This window comes from Fistularia commersonii, chromosome 20, assembly GCF_037954325.1.
Source record: "Fistularia commersonii isolate RoL2024-O1a breed Wild chromosome 20, RoL_Fcom_v1.0, whole genome shotgun sequence".
Classification (NCBI taxonomy): domain Eukaryota; kingdom Metazoa; phylum Chordata; class Actinopteri; order Syngnathiformes; family Fistulariidae; genus Fistularia; species Fistularia commersonii.
In genome coordinates, this window is record NC_141303.1 from 12,703,218 (window position 1) to 12,723,636 (window position 20,419).

The window sequence follows — 20,419 nt, forward strand, 5'->3', positions numbered from 1 at the left end:
CTGCTGACTTCAACTCTTGTTGAATGTGTATTGAATCTTTTTTCCTTTTCCGTTCTGTTCTCCTCTCAAAATGTATGTCACTTTCATGTTGCATTTGTGGTCCCTCTGATGACTACTGAAATTTCGTGATTGCTCTTAAACAGGTTGAGTAAAAAAAAAATTTTATTCAGCTGCTGAGATCTGACTCTTAAAACTTTTTGTTCCTTAAAGAAGAAACACCACCCAGCAGACTAATCATGATTAATCAGATAGTAATTCGCATATAGAGACATCATGTGGTATTTTGATTAGATTTAACAGTACCAGTTAAATTTAGCTTGATTAATTATTTCTATATCCCTCATGAAATATTTGTGATTTCAGTGGTGTGCTTTTCCTGGTACATTTGATAGACAGAATTTTTTTAAATTGGGATTGAAATCGCTCCATCCTCTGTCATACTCTGGGATTATATTGGAGGCAGTTCATCCTTAACTTTCCAAATGTCCCCAAGCATCCCATGAAATGTACTGCACAGAATCCAGAAAAGAATCTGACTCAGCATCCTATGTGAAACAACTCACAACTGCAGCCAGGAAATCTAGACTGTTCTGGATGATTGCTGAGGAAGAGTTTAAAAAAGTGCTATATAGATCTTCATACTGTGCTTTTTTTCTACATTTTCCAGTTTTGCAGTCTTCATCTTTTTACATACACAGACATACAATATATAACCCTGAACACAGTCAACATAATTTTTCCATCCTTTATTCCTCCTTTACTAGGAACCGATTTACCCATGGTTTTAAAACAATTACTTAATGTAAATCATGAAACATCAAATATAAGGACTCCACAATCAAAACACGGCAGGTTGTTTTATGAACTCCAACAAAGTAATGGAAACAGTGACAAAATGTTTTAAGTAGCAGGTCATTTTCTCCTATTTTTTCCAATTAACCTTCTGTATGTTTTTGGACTCTGTGAGGAAACCAGAGAACTTGGAGGAAACCCGCACAGATACAGAGGAGATCAAACAAACTCCACAACGTAAGGTTGCTGGAATCAAACCACAGTCCTTTGTGCTGTGAATCAGAAGTGCAAACCACTGCCCGTATCAACCAATTACAGCAAGACCCGTGTTACAATTCATCGAGCCCAAAGGAAATGTGAAAAGTTTTTATTTTTACAATAAAATTCACATCTTAGTTGCGGCAGATGCTACTGATTATATCAAATGAATGTTAAAGATTTGCGAAAAAAAAAAATAGCTTCAGTTGTATTTGAAGGACATTAAGAACATTTAATGCTTATCTTTTGAACAAACAATCCAGTGTCCAACATCCCCCAAATACAAAGCAGCAACAACAACAGCAATGTTAAAAACAATCACATTGAAACATGAAATGAAAACATACACAGAAAAGGTTTGTCAGATACTTTGGTCAGGTTGTCAGATACTTTAGTCATGCAAAAGTGTCTTCTCATGTCGCCTATCAGACTTCTATAAAGTTGGAAAGCTCCCAATTGTATATTGTGAGGGCCCTAAATATCCGCACTGCATCACTTAATCAGTAGCCAGAGTTATTCTTTCATCTTTTTTGTTGAAGAAAAGTTTCATATTACACAGCATTGATTATAAAACTGTTCTTCCTGACTTTCTTCTTTCTTCTTGGAGATAATAGTTCCAGCAGGCAAAGACACATCAAACAGAACGCCATCTTCCCCGCAAATCTAAATTTTGCAATCTGCATCAATGAGGTTTTCAAGTCGGCCCCAATACTGACTCTTCTAAGGGGGATTCACTTGTATTGTGATCTTTCAGATACATGGTGCGAGTGAATCTTTTCCCGCAAATATCGCACACATGTGGCATCTCACCTAAGTTGATATTTCAAATGTATCATACGGGTAAACATTTTTCCACAGGTGCCACAGCTGTATGGCTTTTCACCTGTGTGGATTCTATAGTGGTATGTCAAGTGGTGCACTTTGCAGAATTTTCCAAAGGTGTCACATTTAAAAAGTTATTGTCCCTATTAGTGCAGTTGCTAGATTTGAGAGGTCTCTTACACGCCTTTGACTATTTGTTTTTGTTTAATCTGGGGCCAGCAACCTCGGGTTCTTTGTGATCTTGGCTCTCTTCAGGAGAGCTCTAAGAGCAGTGATAACCGGGGAGCTGGTTATCAATATTTGGTCCGGCAATTACGACACTTTAAGTCTTATCCTCACTTTCCTCACACAGGGGAATCAATGTAAGTTTTTCCATTTCAGGCTTCAGTGAAGGCTGTTCTCCTTCACGATCGGTTCCCATTTACTCTGTAAATGTAAAATGTCCAGGGTGCTTTTTTTTTTTTCCTGGACTGACCTTTTTTTTCCAGCTTGCAAAACTGATGGTCTGCAAGAACCTCATCACTTGCATTTTGTTGAAGATGCCCTGAAGAGACAACGTACAGCCACACAGGCCCTGGAGTGGAACACAGAAGCACAGACATGGAAGACAATCACTTTTTATACGGTGACAGCTAACAAATCAAGGTTTAACCAACCTGTTTCGATCAACCTTACGTCGGGTTTCCAAACACTCCCCAGCAATCTACGCTGTCAATCGATCTCCTCATACTCAGCGATAGTTTTTTTTTTTTTTTTTTTTTTTTTTTTTTCAAAAACTCCAAAGATTTCTTCTGCGGTGGCCGTAAGCATTTCGGACACATCATCGCTTGGTAAAAAATGAAACATTTCAAAACGCGATTGCTATCCAACTCTATTCTAGGCAATCCAACATGTGATGCAGAGGGCGACAGTGACGCCCGACTACTGTCTTGTTGACTTCCGTTCGGAGAATCGCTGTTTTGCCTCCTACAGGGTATCGTTATGCTCTAAATCGTTTGAGTAAATATTTTTTGACGAATAAAGAACAACTTACGGAGCCGCTCTCTGGGGTGGAACAAGCTGAGAGATGTATCCTTTCAAAAAAAATCTAATAAATCATGTAACATTTTCAGGGACATTGATTTTAAACCTACAGTTGGGTTTATGATTTTTTTTATTGTTCGTGTTGATAAATTATTCTTACCATATTGGTCGAGGGATGTCATTTTTGAACCGCTCACAAGCTTTTACCGTGTTTTCTAAACTATACGCGTACAGTACAGCAATTTGGATCTCGCATTAGTTTCTCTCAGCTGGCCCATTCAGGGTGAACGGAAAAAAACAAGTCCAGTTGCCACGAATAGATTTGGCTGTAATTGATGATCTGGATGACTGGGAACCTTAACAGACAACTTGTACCTAGTTATTGAACTGTAAGCTACCGACTGCAGTAAAGTTAAGGTCCTTGGTTCCTCGTCGAAAAGTTCCTGGTGGAAAACGCGAGACACGAGGACAACCTTGAACCGGTAATGGGATATGCTTTAGTCCATGCATTTATTGACTTATCTGTACACGGACGAAATACAAAACAGATAAACAAAAAAAATGTCCCCAATTCTTCGCCTGTCGAAGTCGTGACGGACTCTGCACTGTGCTGCGTTATCGTTTACGCATTCCCCTCTTCCGTTGTCCTAACTTGACCTACCACCCAGTTTCCCCCCGGAGTCCATTTTCTTTTCACTAAATGCACATTCGTGTTACGCATTATTGCGTATTGGTTTTCTGGCTAAATATTTACACTACGGTTAGAGAAAAGTTGAAACAATAAGTGAATCTGCCTTTGTGTTTTTACACTTCGTTCCCCAAGTGTACATTCTTCTATCTCTGATTGGTCAGTTGATGGACACGTGGTTATCAACAAGGAAGTAAGGTCGCTGTGGAGCTCTAGATGCGCAGACAGAAAAGTTTAGAACAGCCGAAGACACCCGGTTCCCTCCCGCTGTCTTTCTAACGTAAGAGCAATTTAAACATTACACTGCGAAGCCGCTGCTCAATAATACTTTATAGACTTTAGACGCCGTGAACACGGATGAAGCTCACGGGTTTCCATCTGGTCGCCCGTCGCTGTGTTAATACCGTGTTGAAAAACACAAAGTAACTAACTTGTGACTGAAGAAAAATTGCCCTCCTTTTTTCTACCATATGGTGGGCATCTCATTTATTAAGAGGAAGTCCTGGGGTCACATTTGAAAACCGATCGAAATAATGGGATTCTGAGAAATCAGTATTCTTTGAGGTGTTGCTGGTGGTGGCAGGACACTGGACTGTCCTCTATTAGGAGGCTGACCTGTACACAGAATTCAAGTCACCCCTCAACACTCTGATTTCCATCTCACAATTGAACAACTAATACCTTTCAGAAGTGAAGTTTTACAATAATCCTACAGTAGTTATATATTTTAAGCTTAAAACATTGAATTATTATATCAGGTTAACCCTAACTTTAACACTACTCTGTATTATAGATGAATTATTTATACATTTTCATGACCATTTATTAAGATTGACCAGTGTATCGAATGGTGATTGACATCAGTGTTGTTGCTTCTTAGAGTGTCGTTTGGTGTAGTGAAAATGGCAGTTCTGAAAGAATCCCAGTTCATAATGTTGATTGTATAGTCAATGTCAAAAAAAAAAAAAAAATCCAAGTTGTCAATGACATGAAAATCTTTGGATTTCATTTTTAGTTCTTGTCCCTATTTGTCTGTTGATCCTATCGTATTTATGCAAAGTATGCAGTTATCGGTCAACTTCTGTTGGCTGTGCTCTCAACCAAAAAGCTATTGAATGATTTGAAAGTGCAATATTCAAATTGCAGGATCTGTTAGTATGCAAAGATCACACCTGTCACAAATAAGAAAATAAGAATACAAATTGCCTGCACTTTGTGTCATACCACTACTGCAAATGATTATACTCTGACTGACTACATTTTTACGTCACATTTCTGGGTGTTAATTGCTGATTAGCAATGGCGATCAGCCTACTTTTAATGTTATTTCTATTGTTCAAAGGTACTGTCGCAAAATCTGTGAGAGAACATCCAAATCAAGCCGCTGCTGTACCCTGAAGAACTGAAATGGCCTACTCTCAGATCCGCTTGAAAATACTGCCTAGTGTCCGATGTCTATTTGATAAACTAGTGCAGGTGAAAGTAGAGGGACTCGTTCCTCACAAACCAGTGGAACTACAGTCCAAAACCGTCGATGACAGGGGCATGACTTTCCGAGCATCTGCCCTGTACAGAGCAAATGACATGGGCCAGGTGGATGTGAGTCGTTCTCCCTCTCTGGGCGGGAGTTACACTGGAGTAGAGCCTATGGGTCTGCTATGGGCCTTGACACCGGAGACGCCACACAGCAAATATACTAAGAAGGATGTGCTCAGCCCAACTCTTGTTGACATAGAAGTGCTGAATGGGGAGACCGGGGAGGTCTTAGCAAGGGAAACTAATGAAAGGGGATTCATGATGGAGGGGATGAAAAGAATACAAGTGCAGGAGGGCAGAGTGCGAGGAGTCCTCTTCATACCACCAGGTACAATGCGCATGACTGTTTAGAAATAATCAGCAGAGAGCAGATTGATGTGAGTATTCAATTCCATTTATATGTCAGCCTTAACATTTTTTAGGGAAAGGCCCGTTCCCTGGCATTGTGGATCTGTACACTTTTGGTGGGCGGCTGAGTGAACCAAGAGCCAGCCTTCTGGCAAACAAGGGATTTGTCGTCCTGGCACTGGCTTATCAATCCTACAAGGATCTACCGAAAAACCCCTCAAGTTTTGATCTTGAGTATTTTGAAGATGCTGTAACCTATCTGAGAAAGCAACCAGAGGTCAGTAATGGTACTGAAGTACCTTTGAGTCCCTCATGATAGGACAATATGTTGTTTATGCGGATACAAATGTTTTGAGTTATTTTTGTATTGTGGATAAATGTTTTATTTTTAATCTTTTTTTCTCTGTACGCAACAGTATGCGCATTTGATTGAGCATAATATAGATATATATTTTCTTTCTTTCTTTTCTGAATATTAAGAAATATACATTTAAGGCTATTTATCATGTTGGTGCATTTTGATCATCATGTTTCTGATGAATATTTAATTCAAAAGTGTCAAATAGTGATACATTATTTTGCTCCCCAAATTCAACTAGGCCGTCTTTTCTACCCATACTTTCGAAAATGAAAAGGAAACATTTAATTTTTTCCCAAGAATGCACCCTGTTATGTGGTGCATATCTGACTCTTAATTCTAACTCTTAAATATCCAACTCCATACCTAAGAATTTATCATGTTGTGTATCAACTACCATTACAATGGCTACTAATATGTTATGGTAATTTGAGATCATCCATCCTTAACAAATGTCACCACCTACTGGCTAATTTGTGCACTGTTTTGAGAGTGATGCAAAATATGATCAAATAGTTTGCTAATTTTTTATTGTAATTGGTCTTGAAATAATGATAATAATGATAATAATAATAGCCTTGAACACAGTTGTGATCATTTATGAATTTTGTAAACCACTCGCAAAATGCAACACGTTGACTATTTTAAGCTTTCTAATTATAAAGTAACTGTTTTTTGACGTGACTACCTCGATAACATCAGGTTTTGGTTTTGACGTCTTTTTAAATCTGGTACCTCTGTGTTCAGGTCAAAGGTCCTGGGATTGGCATCATATCCATCTCTCACAGTGGCGGAATAGCATTATCGATGGCATCCTTCCTCTCTGGTATCTCAGCAACCGTCTGTATCAACGGCTGCAATGCAAACACTGTGATTCCTCTTCAGTACAAAGATATTATTTTGCCTCCTCTGGAACCCATTCTTGAAAATGTTGAATTCAAACAATCTGGACCCTTATTTGTACGTGACGCCTTACCAGATCCTACCTTGGAGGAATATAAGGCCAGTTTGATCCCAGTAGAGCGTGCCAGCTGCCAGTTCCTGTTTGCTGTTTCAGAGGATGACCATAACTGGAACAGCTCTCTTTTTGCCCGCCGGGCTACCGAGATCTTGAGAAGTCACGGCAAGGAATCCTTTGAGCTGGTGTCTTATGCTAAAGCAGGGCACTTTCTGGACGTCCCTCACATGCCTTTTTGTCCTTCCAGCCACCATGGCGCTATTGGACTTGCCGTGACTTTCGGTGGTGAGCCAAAAGCCAACTCTGCAGCTCAGGAGGACCTGTGGGAACGAGTCCAAGTGTTTTTCAAGAAGTACTTAGACTCCTAGAGTGGTTAGCAGGCAGACGTTGATTGTCGCAGAAATGCCAGGCCTTTCAATCAGGAATGTCTTTTTGTTCTTGCATTGGAGATACTTCGAAGTGAATCGCGTGCCTATGTAGTTGGAATTATTCTGTAGTTACCAAGGAATGTAATTATAATCAGCAAACAGATTGATGGTATTCGTGCCAGAAGATGTATAGTTAGAAAGCACCATTTATCTCAGTTAAGTGCTGTCTACACTGACAATAATAAGCCTTTGTTGCACCCTTTTTATAGGACTGTATATTTTACATGGGAATAACTAGAATGCAGTTGTGTTTCTGTGTCAGGTTATTTTTATTGTGAAGTCTTGCAACAAAATATATTGCTCAAATAATTAAATGAAACCTAAGCAATTATCCAATGAAGATCAATAAGTCAGTGTGGATCCTAGTGTCAACAAAAATAATTGATTGTGAGTATTTAGTGTTTCAGATCAGGTAAATACCACCATGATGGCTGTTATTACATGCATTACAACATTATGAACCTTCGTTCTTGATTTTCGCCTGGTAATGTCGTTACCCCTGAGATAATATTTAACATAAAGACAGTCTTCTTGCTCAGCATGTCCCCAATGATGTGTTTTAACAGCCAAGTAGATTTCCAGCGGAAAACCAATGAAAGCAAATCAGTGCCAATGCTGCCACTTGGTGGCTCCTCAACACTCCTACATTCTGAAATCTCTCCTCAGTTGACCTACAGTAAGACAGGGTTCACCTTTCTGCCCATGTTAAAACATGAATAAAAATAATAAACATTTCCATTTCACGTAATGGGTTTTAATCTCAAAGAGAAGAAATTTGATTTAAGCTGTTAGGATTGATCTTGTTGGTGCCGGATGTTGAAAGGAGACCCATGAGAACATGGGACCTCTCCTCAGGGTGAACTTTAGCCACGGTCTGGGTTTCCTGAGGGAAAGTTAAGGCCGGTGATTGTAAATAGCTGGGTTTATTTTGTTTTAGTCACCTAGAGAGTGCGCTAACACAGTCCTGAATACATTGTAAGTTTAATTGTGGGCTGAAAATAAAGTTCCTGGCATCCTTAACGTTTTTGAAGCTGCATGTGCATTAGCGTGATCTTTAAGCACTATAAAAAGATTTTTCCACATTCAAACACTACATCTCTGGCTCTCTGAGTCATTTGACCTTTGACTGCAGTGTTGTAATGGAGGATCTGTGGGTGTGCAGGGGTTTCTGTTGAAAGCAAAAAAACACAAAGGATTTGTTCTTGTCTGAGACAAAGTTTAAACTTTACCATGGTATTTTGCGTTGCCGGGGTAGGTGCCCCCTTGTTTTGGTATTTTCCTCGAACCGAAGAGGAATGTGACAAGCTGCCGTTAGAGAACAACCTGGAAGCGGACAGCCCTGTCTGAATTATATGATCCCCTTTTGCATCATGGCATTTTCAAATTTACAATAACACTCCTTTTATTTACCATGTAATCATGTTTCTAATTTGTATTTTTAAGGCACCCTTATGGACTGAGACTGTGGAGGTGGCTGTGGGGATTGACCAGGGTGTCCTCCACCAGCTGCTTGTTATTCATAAGAATGAGTGGGGTTCCTTTGCGTCGTTCGTGGAGGAGGGGCTTCCCCTGCGCCTTCGCATCTTATGCCGGGAAGTAGCCGGTTGCACGATCGCCTCAGCAGCCAGTTCAACCAATAGACGGCCTCTGACGGCGGCTGCCGGGCGTCCGGATCCCAGACGGCGCAGTGATGTCGGCGCCCCCCCGGCGCCTTGAGCTCCCCCCCAGGTGGGGACACCCCACGATCCGGTGTTGTTGGCGCGCTGGATGCGTGGGAGAGGCGTCCTCCCTCCGAACACACGCACGTCCACGACCGATTTCCGACGCACGCAGCCGCAGCGCCGGGGTGTGAGGCGCACCGCTGGCCCCCGTCACCTCCCGGTGGATCTGACGTCCCGGTCATGAGACCATGTTTCTCACTGGACCGACCCGACGCGCGCCTGAGCCGTGATCCGATTCTTGCTTTTCGTGAGACACCATCAGCATCATCGCTATCATCACCACCATAGCAGCATCTTCATCGATGCTCCTCCAGCTCGGGCTGCTGACATCCCGCCAGCCTCCTCAATAAGAGGAAGAAGAGGAGGAGAAAGAAGGACCTGCTGGGATTGCGGGGTGGACAGACATGGACAGCGGGAGCCGGGCTGTGACGGTCGGGGACGGCGCAGGCAACATCACGGCCGCCCACCTCTGGCTGGGTCTCCTCAACTCCTCCAGCCCGCCGACTCGGTGGTCCAGCAGCCCGTCCGCTGAGGGCGCCGGGCTGGACGGTCGTCAGCGAGACACCCGAGAGCAGGCGTACCGGGACTTCACCACCGCCGTGCAGGTTCTCATCCTCGTCGGTTCTCTGCTTGGTAAGTAGAACACTCACCTGTTACCGGGAGACCCTTGAATCACGGATGGGTTCATCGAACACTTTATCTTCACACCGTTATTATTATTATTTTTCAATCCGATTATCTCATAAATACTACCATAGGTGGACGTGAAATTCTCAGAATGTAAATGACATTAATGCCTTTTAGTTCGAAGTAACTGGTGTGATGAGAGACATGATGCTGAGCTGACAGTCATGTCAAATTTTATTTATGTAGCCCATAATCACAACAAACGTGTCTCATGACAGTAAATCCTTTTTCTAGTAAAAACAAACAAACTTCGCTTTGAGAAATCTGTGATTCTTGGGCGTATATTTGGAACTATAATTGCTTGGTAGACTGCATGATATTGGGGTACAAGTATGTGTGTGTGTGTGTGTGTGTGTGTGTTCATAGTTTTTTTTCCTTTAATTTAAGTTTGAATCAATCCATCCATATATTTTGTAGATATATATAATATACACTTGTATCTCTATTCCATGAATATACCCAGCAGTACTCCAGTGTTGCTAAATGTTGGCACATTCAGTGTCAATCACTAAAAATCCAACATCAACGTCAAATCTAGGGTTTATAACAGTTTATGCCATTTGACTTTGAGTTATTAAGTTCAGTGTTGGACCTGAAGGTCAGCCCGATTCCTCTTAGGACCATGTATGTAATGTCTGAGATTAAACTAATGTCAAGTGTAGCCATTTAACACTCAGATGTCAGTAACATTAATTGTTAAATGGAACATTTTGCATGATGAGTAATTGAACTTGTGACATTGAAAAAAAAATGCCGGCAGTACCTGTTCAGGGAACATGATCCAATTTATTGACATAGTAATTACTTAATCTTGTAAAACCGTATTGGGTGAAAAACTGCAACAGCGAATGGACTCTACTCGAAAAATATTTACAGACATGCACAAGCATCATGAACAATCTTATGCTGGGCGTACACCTAATGGTTTTCCCAGTTGCAGACTTAAAATGATGTATGATGTATATTTAGATGTATGGGGACAAGTTGGTGAAATTGGTTATATTGTTATTGTAGATTATAGGGTAAAGAAAGCTTGCTTGAAGCTTTTATTTATTTCTCCATGAAAGTGTCAGACATCAGCAGCCAGTCCCTTGTGCACATTTCACGCCTGACCAAAGGGAAATCAATGTCAGATATTTCATCGGTTGATGGGGATGGAAGTTCTGGAGGGGCATCTTTTACAGGACAACACGAGCACATTTCCATGTTAATAGAATAATTAACTCAGTTCAACTGTTTAAAAAGGACAGAGAAAACCTGAATGAACATGACACGAATCTGCGCTGCCAATAAAAGAAAAGCTGAGATAAGAAAATACATCAGATAAGGAATCGAGAAAATAAAAGCAATACATTCATTTATTTGTTTTAAGAATGAAAAGAAATGAAATGATCTAGAAAAACAACATGATAGATTGACACAGATAATCCAATTATAAAGAGGAAAGTTACAACTAAATAAAAGAAAGTCAAGAGTCAATTCTGTGATCAAACCAATTTTATAATTCATAACATAGCGTGACGTGCATATTTGGAAGATGAACATCATTTATTTGAGCTCACTGTGCAACACTGAATGTCTGGAATTTGAAAAGATGTTTTTGCAGGTAAATAAAAGCTTTCTGCATCTCATTTTAACCTCCTGTCTTTAAAAGACACATGTTAGCAGGGAGAAACTTGTCATTTAGGTCTCTAGACTGAATCCTCTCCTCAGTAAACTGGAGCACAAGAATTTTTCAGTATGTCACTGTGTACTTCCTGGAGGCAGCATGCACTTACTGTGCAGCTGATGTTGTTACTATGAAGGTGCAGTGTGAATTTTGTGGTCTTTGCAGCCAAAGGCTTAACCATTAACACAGAAGACTGGCTTGCTCATGGGTGCAACTATAGAAACAGCTATGTAGTTATAAAGTATCTGGAAAGTAATTAGTACTACATTATTCATGGATGAACCCAAATAAAACAAAGAAGTCTACAGCACATTAATTAAGGTTTGGAAAATAAGAGGCTCTCCCAATGCCAATGTTCTGCAAAAGCAGTCACAGCAGTGAAGCAAATTCAGTGACAACAACCCGACATGGGCTTTTAACAACATTTCTTTTAGTCACCTTTGATTTTTCTGTGCTGGTTTTATGTTTCATCAGATACCCTATGACAGGTTCAGTGAGCGGATAAGCATTAACATCTGTCCTTTTGATACATTGATGTCAAATACAACTAAAACACATTACAAACACTAAAAGTAGTAAGCGCTTCTCCTTTGCAGCAGGAAGGTTCCTGGTTTGATTCCCACAGTGTACAGTTTCTGTGTGGAGTTTGCATGTTTCCCACCCGTGTCTGCATGGGCTTCCTCAAGGTACTCCCTCCCAAAAACATATAGTTGGTTTATTGGAGACACTAAACTGGCCAGATGTGTGAATGAAAGAGTGAATGGTTGTATGTCTCTATATGTGGCCATGTGATGGACTGGCATCCGGTCCACGGTGAACCCTGCCTCTTGCCCGATGAAAGCCCCCCAGCTACCCTGACTGAAGGATAAGCGCTGTAGATAATAAACTAAATAGACTAAAAGACTTGGTAAAAATAACCCCAGCCTTTCTGTTACCTTGTAAAGCATTCTGCCACTCTGCACAATACAAAGCCGACGAATGCAAACCGTAGCAGCAAACCATGTTCAGACATAGTTCGCAATTGCCATCCAACACGCTGTGTGATTTCCAGCCATGAATCATCCTTTTCTTTATTAGTTATTCAAAATTGTCACCGCTTGTTTGTACGTACTTTGTGTTCTCCTTACAAGTCGTTCAGGGCCCATTGCTTACCTGACACTAGCTCTGACCTTGATATGTAGAATTCATCAAATGTGCACATCAGCTGCTATTCAGGCTCCTTAGGATTTTTTTAAACAGTTCACTGTAGTTCACAACTCAAACAATTATCTTTCTTTTTTTTGTTTTTTCTAATTTGCACGCGAATGTTCAGGCAAAATCTATGTGATGTCACATGTGTGATACTCTGAATAATAAGTCCTGAAGATGACCTCAACCTTTTCAAAGAAGATTATTATAATATCACATGCTAATTTTTTCCTTTTGGCTACTCTGTTCAGGGGTCACTACAGCGAATCAACCTCCTCCATCTAATCCTATTCTCTTTATGACTCTAGTCTCTAAATCTCTATATCGTCAAATGTTCCGGCTCACATTTATTATCATTTTGTCAAAATAGAGCTGAAATTGGATAAAACCAAGTTTGCTTTGAGGGGAGTGTTACTCTTGTGGTGATGTTACAGTGCAAGTGAATACACCTCATTACTAAAGTGACTGGAATTAAATCTCACGCATCGTGTTCTAATTTCCTCCATTACGATCCCTGTTTAATCTGATTAATGTGCCATGGGATGCATGGCAGTGACCCGTTTTGTCAACAACTGGGATTGCGGCCAGGAGGAATGGAATGGCCTTTGGAAAACTCACTGGGAACAGGTGGCAGTGTGTGTGCACGGTGGTTACCTTTCTAAACCAAAGCCTCTCATTGATGCTAACGTCATTTTACACCCTTAAAGGTATGAAGTGCGTAAATAATGTTTCGCAGTGTGAATTTTAACAGCACCCTCTACCACGTTTAGACACCTGAGTGAGTCACGTTTCTAAGGGTCCTCACTGATGGTGAACACTGATTTGCAACAATGGCAAAATTGCACAACTAATTTGTATGTGTGTGAATCAGATGAGAATTGCTTTCATAAATAATCTGGTTTCATGTTGCTGCCTGTTGTTGAAACACTGTTTGCTAAGTGGAAAAAGCAATCACGATTAGTGTTTGCTCTTTCTTTCCATTGGCTCCTCTGATTATGGTTGCCAAGGGGTTCCTCGAGTGCCAGCTAAGTGTTTCAGGAACAAAAGGATGGACGTATCTTTTATAAACAATACTAGTTCTGACTGTCAGAAAGAACAGATGTCCAAACTTTGTCACCTCAAAACTCCATTGGCTCAACCTCAAAAGTCAAATAAGCCTGGATCTTAAAATTGATGCTTTCTTATGTGTTTCTTTGTTTCTTTGTTCTTCTTTACCTCCCATGTTCTCACCTGTGCATGTCGTTCTGAAGTAATCTCCTTCGTCAAAATCGAATAACTTTTTAAAATTGACTGGCAAAAGATGCATGGAAAACATCATAAATCAATACAAAACCTATCATCTCCAATGCACGTTGCATCTGAATAAATTTGCTTCAGCTTAAAATCCCTTTTGCCACATGAGAAATTATTTTCGCAATCCCCCATGCAGTATTTGTATTTCACCGATTCGGGGGAGAGGGCAGTTAGAGGGATAATACCGCACAGCAAGAGCTGTAGAAAAGATAAACTGTAGAGGAGCAATATTAATTTCTATTTCCTTCTGTGTTTTTCCATGTCCTCATCTAATGTAGTTATCTGTGTGTGTTTGAAATATTTTCTCATTTTCTCACTAGATAGATTCTGCCATGAACATGTGAACATTTGATTTACTACAGCATAATAAATAATTGCTTACATACAGTTTCAATATTTTATACGTGTCAGCTTGAGGGAACCAAGGTGTATAAGGGTCAGCAATACCTGACCCATTTGCTGTTTAACACGGTGTGATGGTACACACACACACACACACACACACACACACACACACCAACCAACCCCCCCCCCCCCCCCCCATATCTTCTCGATCTGTTAAAAACATCTCAGCCTGATCATTTAACAGAAATTTATTTATAGCTCAGAACAGACCAGAGTATCTAATCTTGTAAACTTTTGAATTTAATGAGTCGCTTCCAGTCATGGTTCCCCAGTGTGAGTCTGTGTCTGTGGGCATGCATGCATTGGTGTGTGTGTGTGTGTGTGTGTGTGTGTGGGGGGGGGGTGTCTGTGAATGGTACTCAGCACCTTGTGGGTAATTAGGTTTGGAGAGGATGGTATCATGTTGGGTGACCTGATATCAGTTAGCACTCCATGGGGAATGTTGCACTCATTCTTTTTAAAGATAATTAACAATCATGTCAACACCCTCTAAATCCTGCAGGGATTTTGCATAGTAATACTGCTGATTCTGACTCGCCTGTGTGTCTGCTTTCTTCCATTCTTCCATGCGTTGAAAGAATCTCCCATGTATCTTTGCAGTGATTACTCTGTCGTTCAAGGTTGCTATGAGGAGTTGAGGCAGAAAACATTTCTTCTTAACAATAATCCTTTGTCTTTGGGTTAGTGGAAGTAAGCAATGCTCCCCTACCTCATATCAAGTGCACTGAAAACTCCTTTTGTGGATATTTTATAGCTTTCACTCATTTTTCCCATATTCTTTTTAACCCAGATGTTTACCCATTTCATCAGCGGAGACCACTGATTTTCAATAAAACACCAAACAGATTCCATAGCACTGAATTAAAGAGACAAGTAAACTTGTAGACAGAAAAATGAACAACCATGAAAAAAACGACTAGCGAAACAATGCAAATCTAGACTTCAGTCTGGAGAACAGCAGATTGATAATAATAATAAAGATTTAATATATATATATAAAAGATTGAGAACAACAGCTTTGTGTCCTGAGTTGATAAGCAAAAGACTTAGTGTCATGTATTTTGACCCTGGTCATTTTTTATGGAACCTGGAAAACCACATTTGGTGTGATATTGAGCTTTATTCTGGGGACTACTTCCTGAAACCTTGAGAATCAACAAGCCCTAGGAAAATTCCGTCGTTTTGGAACTATTCAGTCAACAGCAAACATGCTCACCTGTCATATATTACATGTTCTGAAATAACATACAAGTTATCCTGGTGCACAACCAGAATGCATAGAGCCCCTTGAAGAACTGCAATATTGCAAATACTGAGACACATCAAAGCAAATTATATTATTTTGAATAACCCAGTACTTGCAAGACTCTGATCTGAATTAGACGCAGCCTGTCAGGATTCTCCACATCTAAATCTGCTTCAGGGATGCAACAAATACACAAGGAAAGACTGACAAAATTAGACAGGTTTAATCAAAAATTGTGTTCCTGAGTGGCCTCTACTTTTGAATTTTTTTTTATAAATATTCAGTTTTCTTCCATTATTTGCATTCCTCCTATGCCTTAAAAGAAGCAGAGTCTTTTTTAAGGGAAGAAAGAGAGTGAAGGCCCTCAACAATTTACATTCAAAAGTTTCCCAGATGGCGTGAAGGCACTGCAGCAGCCAGAGGCCAGAGCACCAAACTCAGCTGCCAGATTAGCTTACATGTGCACAGAGCATCTGATTTAGTTATCAAAAAGAAATCACATAACATATAGCACTTTTAACTTGCTGGTGTTTGAATTCCACTCAGACTCATCTCATGAATGTTCTTTCATGGAGAGTGTGAGCTGCAGATTTATTGGCTTAATATGTACTCAATAAAATGTTAAATAATTCACAAGTCTGTAAAAAGCAAAACAATGCACAGCCCTGCATGTGGCACCATCCCCTCATGATTCATGTTTCATTGTCTGAGGCGGTGAAGTTTAATTCCTCATCACTCATTGCAAAATCCATGGTTTTGGAAGTCTATTACTTTGCATAGATATAATGTTTTTACGTATCGGGAATGGTCAGGTTTTATAAGGAATTTATTTTCTCCCTGCTGAAGTACTCACATAGAGACCTGATCACTCAAGATTGTTACAAGTGTTACAATGCAAAGCTAATTCTTCCATTTCACGTCTTACGCTGGAATTAATAGTCTCACCGTCATCATCATCAAATAAAAGAACATGCACATCTGCTTTCACCAATTGAATAGTTGAATAATTATTCAAGATTCACTCGATTAAGTTATTTTTTTGGATACTATTTCATATGAAAAATAGTGAATGAAATAATTACTGCGAGTGTAATTGAAGAGACTGAGCGAGCTTGGTTGGCTTCTGTCTTCTTTCCATATCTATTAAATTAGACTCTTTCATCAAGCTATCAAAAGGTAATGACTGTACAGATTGCAGAGGTGGGGAAGAAAATTGGGAATTTAATAACCATTCTAATTCAAACCATACAGTTGTAATAGTCCTTCAGGAGAATGTAAAACTTTCAAGTAAAAGCTAAGAAAAAGAGAATAAAAATTATCACATACAATGCCTTTTGCATGTATAATGGGAAATATACAATAGTATAATAATGCAATGCAAAGTCTTTACTTATACCTGGCAAGAGTAATTAGCCTATATCAGGGGGATATGTTGCTTTTTTTGGAACTCAAAAGCTTAAGAAATTCATGAACTTTAGGACAATCCTTCAATCTAAGAATACAATGCAAATTAAGACTAAACCAAGAAAGACATCCATTCTTTATTGATTTTTTTTTTCTCACTACATTTCCAAACATTGGGATCCATATTGAAAAAGAATTGTTCTCTCTTGCCTTCCTCAAAGGTAATGCCACGGTGTTGTGGTGCACCTGCTGCACCAACGTCTTCAAATCCGTCACCAATCGCTTCATCAAAAACCTGGCGTGCACGGGAATCTGTGCCGGCCTGGTGTGTGTTCCATTCGACGTGGCCCTCGGCTCCAGCCCGCACTGCTGCTGGTGGCTTCACACCCTGCTGCTCTGCAAGACCATCAAGTTCCTCCATAAACTCTTCTGCTCTGTCACTATGCTCAATTTCAGTGTCATTGCACTCGACAGGTCAGTGAATCTAATTTAAGACATGGAATTAACATAAAGATGCAAAGGGTAGCCCAGTGCTGCAGGCTTGCACTCAAGCTTTATGGTGTGAAGGCTCTGCTTCCAAAGCCCGCTGGGCTCCTGCCACGTTGTCATTCTCATGTCATGTCAATCCAAAAGGTCACGAAATAAATCAAACGCTTTAATAAATGTACTTGGTTTGCTTTTGGAGCTTTTCTTCTGGCTTATTTTGATTTGTTTAATGAAATGGAAGGGTTATCCCATTGCTTCCATACCTACTGATACAGTCAAAATGTTATCTGTCCAATGAATAATTTATTCTAATGGATGATAATTATCACTGTGGATGTACACAAGTTGAGATGGCAACGCACTCATAGCCTCATCATATATAGTCCAATATGGGCTCTTGAAGAGACAATCCAGGAAAATGTGTTGTGCTGATAATCAGCACGCTCGTCTGTGAGACACCATTTACATTTCTATTGGTAACGGGGAGATAAGGGACAGCGGCTCTGCCATTATGGCTGCACATTAAAAACCTCCCCCGTGATCCAACCCTCTGTGTAGAAACACACCGTACAGATGAATAGAGGCAAGAGAATGACTTCACTGTGTAGAATATTCACACACATGGATTTTATGTACAGGGCATCGTGATGAATCTTTATCTGGTTGTGCGCTTTGCTGATCGGTGGTTATGCATCTCATGATATCGGGATATCAACACCTTATATTTCACTGTAGTGATTGAGAGAATTTATTGAAAACTTTCAGGCTTGACGTATAATATTGAATACAATCAAATGTGTATACATTTTGTGTGCAAAATGAACTCAGTTTTGATCAATCTTACAAAATAATTAGCTGAATTCCAAAATATTTCTCTTGATACAACTTCCCAGTATTACAGTAAGTCAGTCTGAGCCTATTGATAACAGAAAATCCAGGAAAACGTTTGAAAAGCCTTTTAATTATACCCAAAATACTCAATAGAACACACTCGCTGACCATATAGTGAGTCTCTTTGTAAAAAGCAGAATATATAAATGAAGCTTTGTTGAAATTTTCATGCTCAAGAAAATGTCCTTTTTGTCTCCAGATACTATTCAGTGCTTTATCCACTAGAGAGGAAGATCTCCGACGCAAGATCCAGAGATCTGGTCATCTACATCTGGGTCCACGCTGTGTTAGTGAGCCTTCCTGTGTTCGCAGTCACCAATGTCACGGATGTGTATGTTACATCATCCTGCTCAGATGATCACACCCGTTCCTTGGGCCACTTGGTTTATGTGTTGGTCTACAATGTCACCACGGTGATCTTCCCTCTTGCCTTGGTCTTCCTCTTCATGCTGCTGATCCGCAGAGCTCTCAGCACCAGCCAGAAGAAGAAAGTGATAATCGCGGCTCTGCGGACGCCACAAAATAGCATCTCCATCCCCTATGTATCCCAGCGCGAGGCTGAGTTGCACGCGACTCTTCTCGCCGTGGTGCTTTCTTTCTCTGTCTGCAGCGCCCCCTACGGGGCTTTGGTGGTCTATCGCACCGTTTTGGCAGGTGCAAATGAGCCGCCCATGTCGCTGTATCTCACGGCCCTCTGGATCCCAAAAATGACCCTGCTCACCAACCCGCTTCTGTTTCTGATTGTCAATCGTTCCGCACGCCATAGCTGGCTGGAGCTGCTGGCCAGGATTCACAGACGCTATAGCCGGCGTAATGTGGTCAGTAGCGGGGGGTTGGCGTCTCTGAGGGGAGAGGTGGTGATTGGGGAGCCGGTGGGACTGGAAGCAGCAGGTCAGTCTGGCAGCCAGCTTTTGGAGATGTTCAACATCGGCCAGCAACAGATTTTCAGACCCTCGGCTGAGGAAGAAGAGGGTGTGGACAATGAGATCCCCTCTAAAGAATCAGGAGTGTGCACAGGTCCCAAAGAGGATCACAAGAACGCCTTAAGACTAGCAAAAAACGACTTGCTGCAGGGACAAGGTGGGGACCTTGTAATCACCAAAGAGGGCCCAGTCGCGACCCGGGGCTCCATGACCCAAACGTGTGCTTACACTTCCTCCTCACAGGTGGCGCCAGCCGCACTTACAGATGCAGAGGATGCTACACAGTTCGGGTTCGGTCCGTTTGAGTTGCCACCTCAGTGGTTACCCGAAACCAGGAACAGCAAGAAGAGGCTGCTGCCCCCACTTGGAAATACCCCCGAGGAGCTGATCCAGACCAAACTGCCCCGGCCGCGACCTGAACGACGTATAAGCAGAAACAAGGTCAGCACAGTCCCAACCGTGGACCCTTGACCGCAGGAGTTTGGAAGGCGGCCTTTGTAGGATGCTGATGTGTAACACTGGTGACAGCGACAAGACTATTTTTCTCTTTGAACCTTTTTACAGATTGTCCCGGATGCATTTGTAGCCATTGTAGGAGCCCCAAAGTGCCCATTGTTTTTTTTTTTCCTATCAGACTCAAATCAATTTGTTATTATATATTTATAATGCTGTGAGTAATATGTCCTGTCCGTGTAATATGACAATGATTCGGACATTTCTGATTCCATTGGCTACAGTGCCTGAAAAGGAAAGCGCCTCTTGTTTATTTAATAGTTGTCAACTCAAACACCTTGAACAAAGACAATAATCAGAAGAGATGCACTGATACTGGATCAGCTATTTTACATGCCAAATAATGTCCCCAAAAAGGTCACTAAACATTTAAATGTAGACTTTGTAAAATTGTCATGCCGTGATTCTATCATATGAAGAAGCACGTCTCAGTGTGCGTCCTTTCTTTGAGGTCCGGCTTAAATGTTTACAATCAATTCACCTGTCGCTGGCCTATTTCAATGGCGTTGAAAGATTGCTACATTGTCATTTGTAATTTTACTGTCACTGAATTGAATGAGAAGGAAAGATACTGTACAGTATGCAAATACATGTTATAAAAATCTTAATTTTCCACACACGTGCTGTTACTGTTAACTTATTTTCTCCAAACTCCATCTGTGTCAGATCAAGAATTTGGAAATAAGATCTTGTAGCAAACACTTGTAACATGGATTTTTTAAGATAAAAAAGTGGGTATCTAACTGCATGTTTCACTTTATCATAAGGTCTACAAGGCGCTT

General features: G+C 40.8%; 2 protein-coding genes and 1 long non-coding RNA gene across 5 annotated transcripts; 2 read left to right on the forward strand and 1 right to left on the reverse strand.

Moving 5' to 3' along the window:
- Positions 1 to 1,143: 1,143 nt before the first annotated feature.
- LOC147222982 (uncharacterized) lies at positions 1,144 to 3,138 on the reverse strand. The gene is made up of 2 exons (XR_015107689.1): positions 2,529 to 3,138; positions 1,144 to 2,446 (listed from the first exon to the last, which is right to left on the reverse strand). It is a non-coding gene; the product is annotated as an uncharacterized LOC147222982 (long non-coding RNA).
- LOC147222983 (acyl-coenzyme A thioesterase 1-like) lies at positions 2,801 to 8,231 on the forward strand. Of its 3 annotated transcripts, XM_086167057.1 has the most exons (6): positions 2,801 to 2,940; positions 3,275 to 3,377; positions 3,748 to 3,863; positions 4,926 to 5,447; positions 5,542 to 5,744; positions 6,573 to 8,231. In XM_086167057.1, the coding sequence occupies exons 4-6, from the start codon at positions 4,991 to 4,993 to the stop codon at positions 7,149 to 7,151; spliced, it is 1,239 nt and encodes a 412-aa protein (XP_086023183.1). In that variant the 5' UTR covers positions 2,801 to 2,940; positions 3,275 to 3,377; positions 3,748 to 3,863; positions 4,926 to 4,990; the 3' UTR covers positions 7,152 to 8,231. The 3 variants fall into 3 exon arrangements, with proteins under 3 accessions (XP_086023183.1, XP_086023182.1, XP_086023184.1); XM_086167056.1 differs by lacking the exon at positions 3,748 to 3,863; XM_086167058.1 differs by lacking the exons at positions 2,801 to 2,940; positions 3,748 to 3,863 and having other exon boundaries at positions 3,173 to 3,377.
- A 138-nt stretch (positions 8,232 to 8,369) lies between these two features.
- Positions 8,370 to 20,253, forward strand: gpr176 (G protein-coupled receptor 176). Its single transcript, XM_086167055.1, has 3 exons — positions 8,370 to 9,565; positions 17,046 to 17,298; positions 18,401 to 20,253. Exons 1-3 carry the CDS (start codon positions 9,337 to 9,339, stop codon positions 19,593 to 19,595), a joined length of 1,677 nt encoding a protein of 558 aa, XP_086023181.1. The 5' UTR covers positions 8,370 to 9,336; the 3' UTR covers positions 19,596 to 20,253.
- The last annotated feature ends 166 nt before the right edge of the window (positions 20,254 to 20,419 follow it).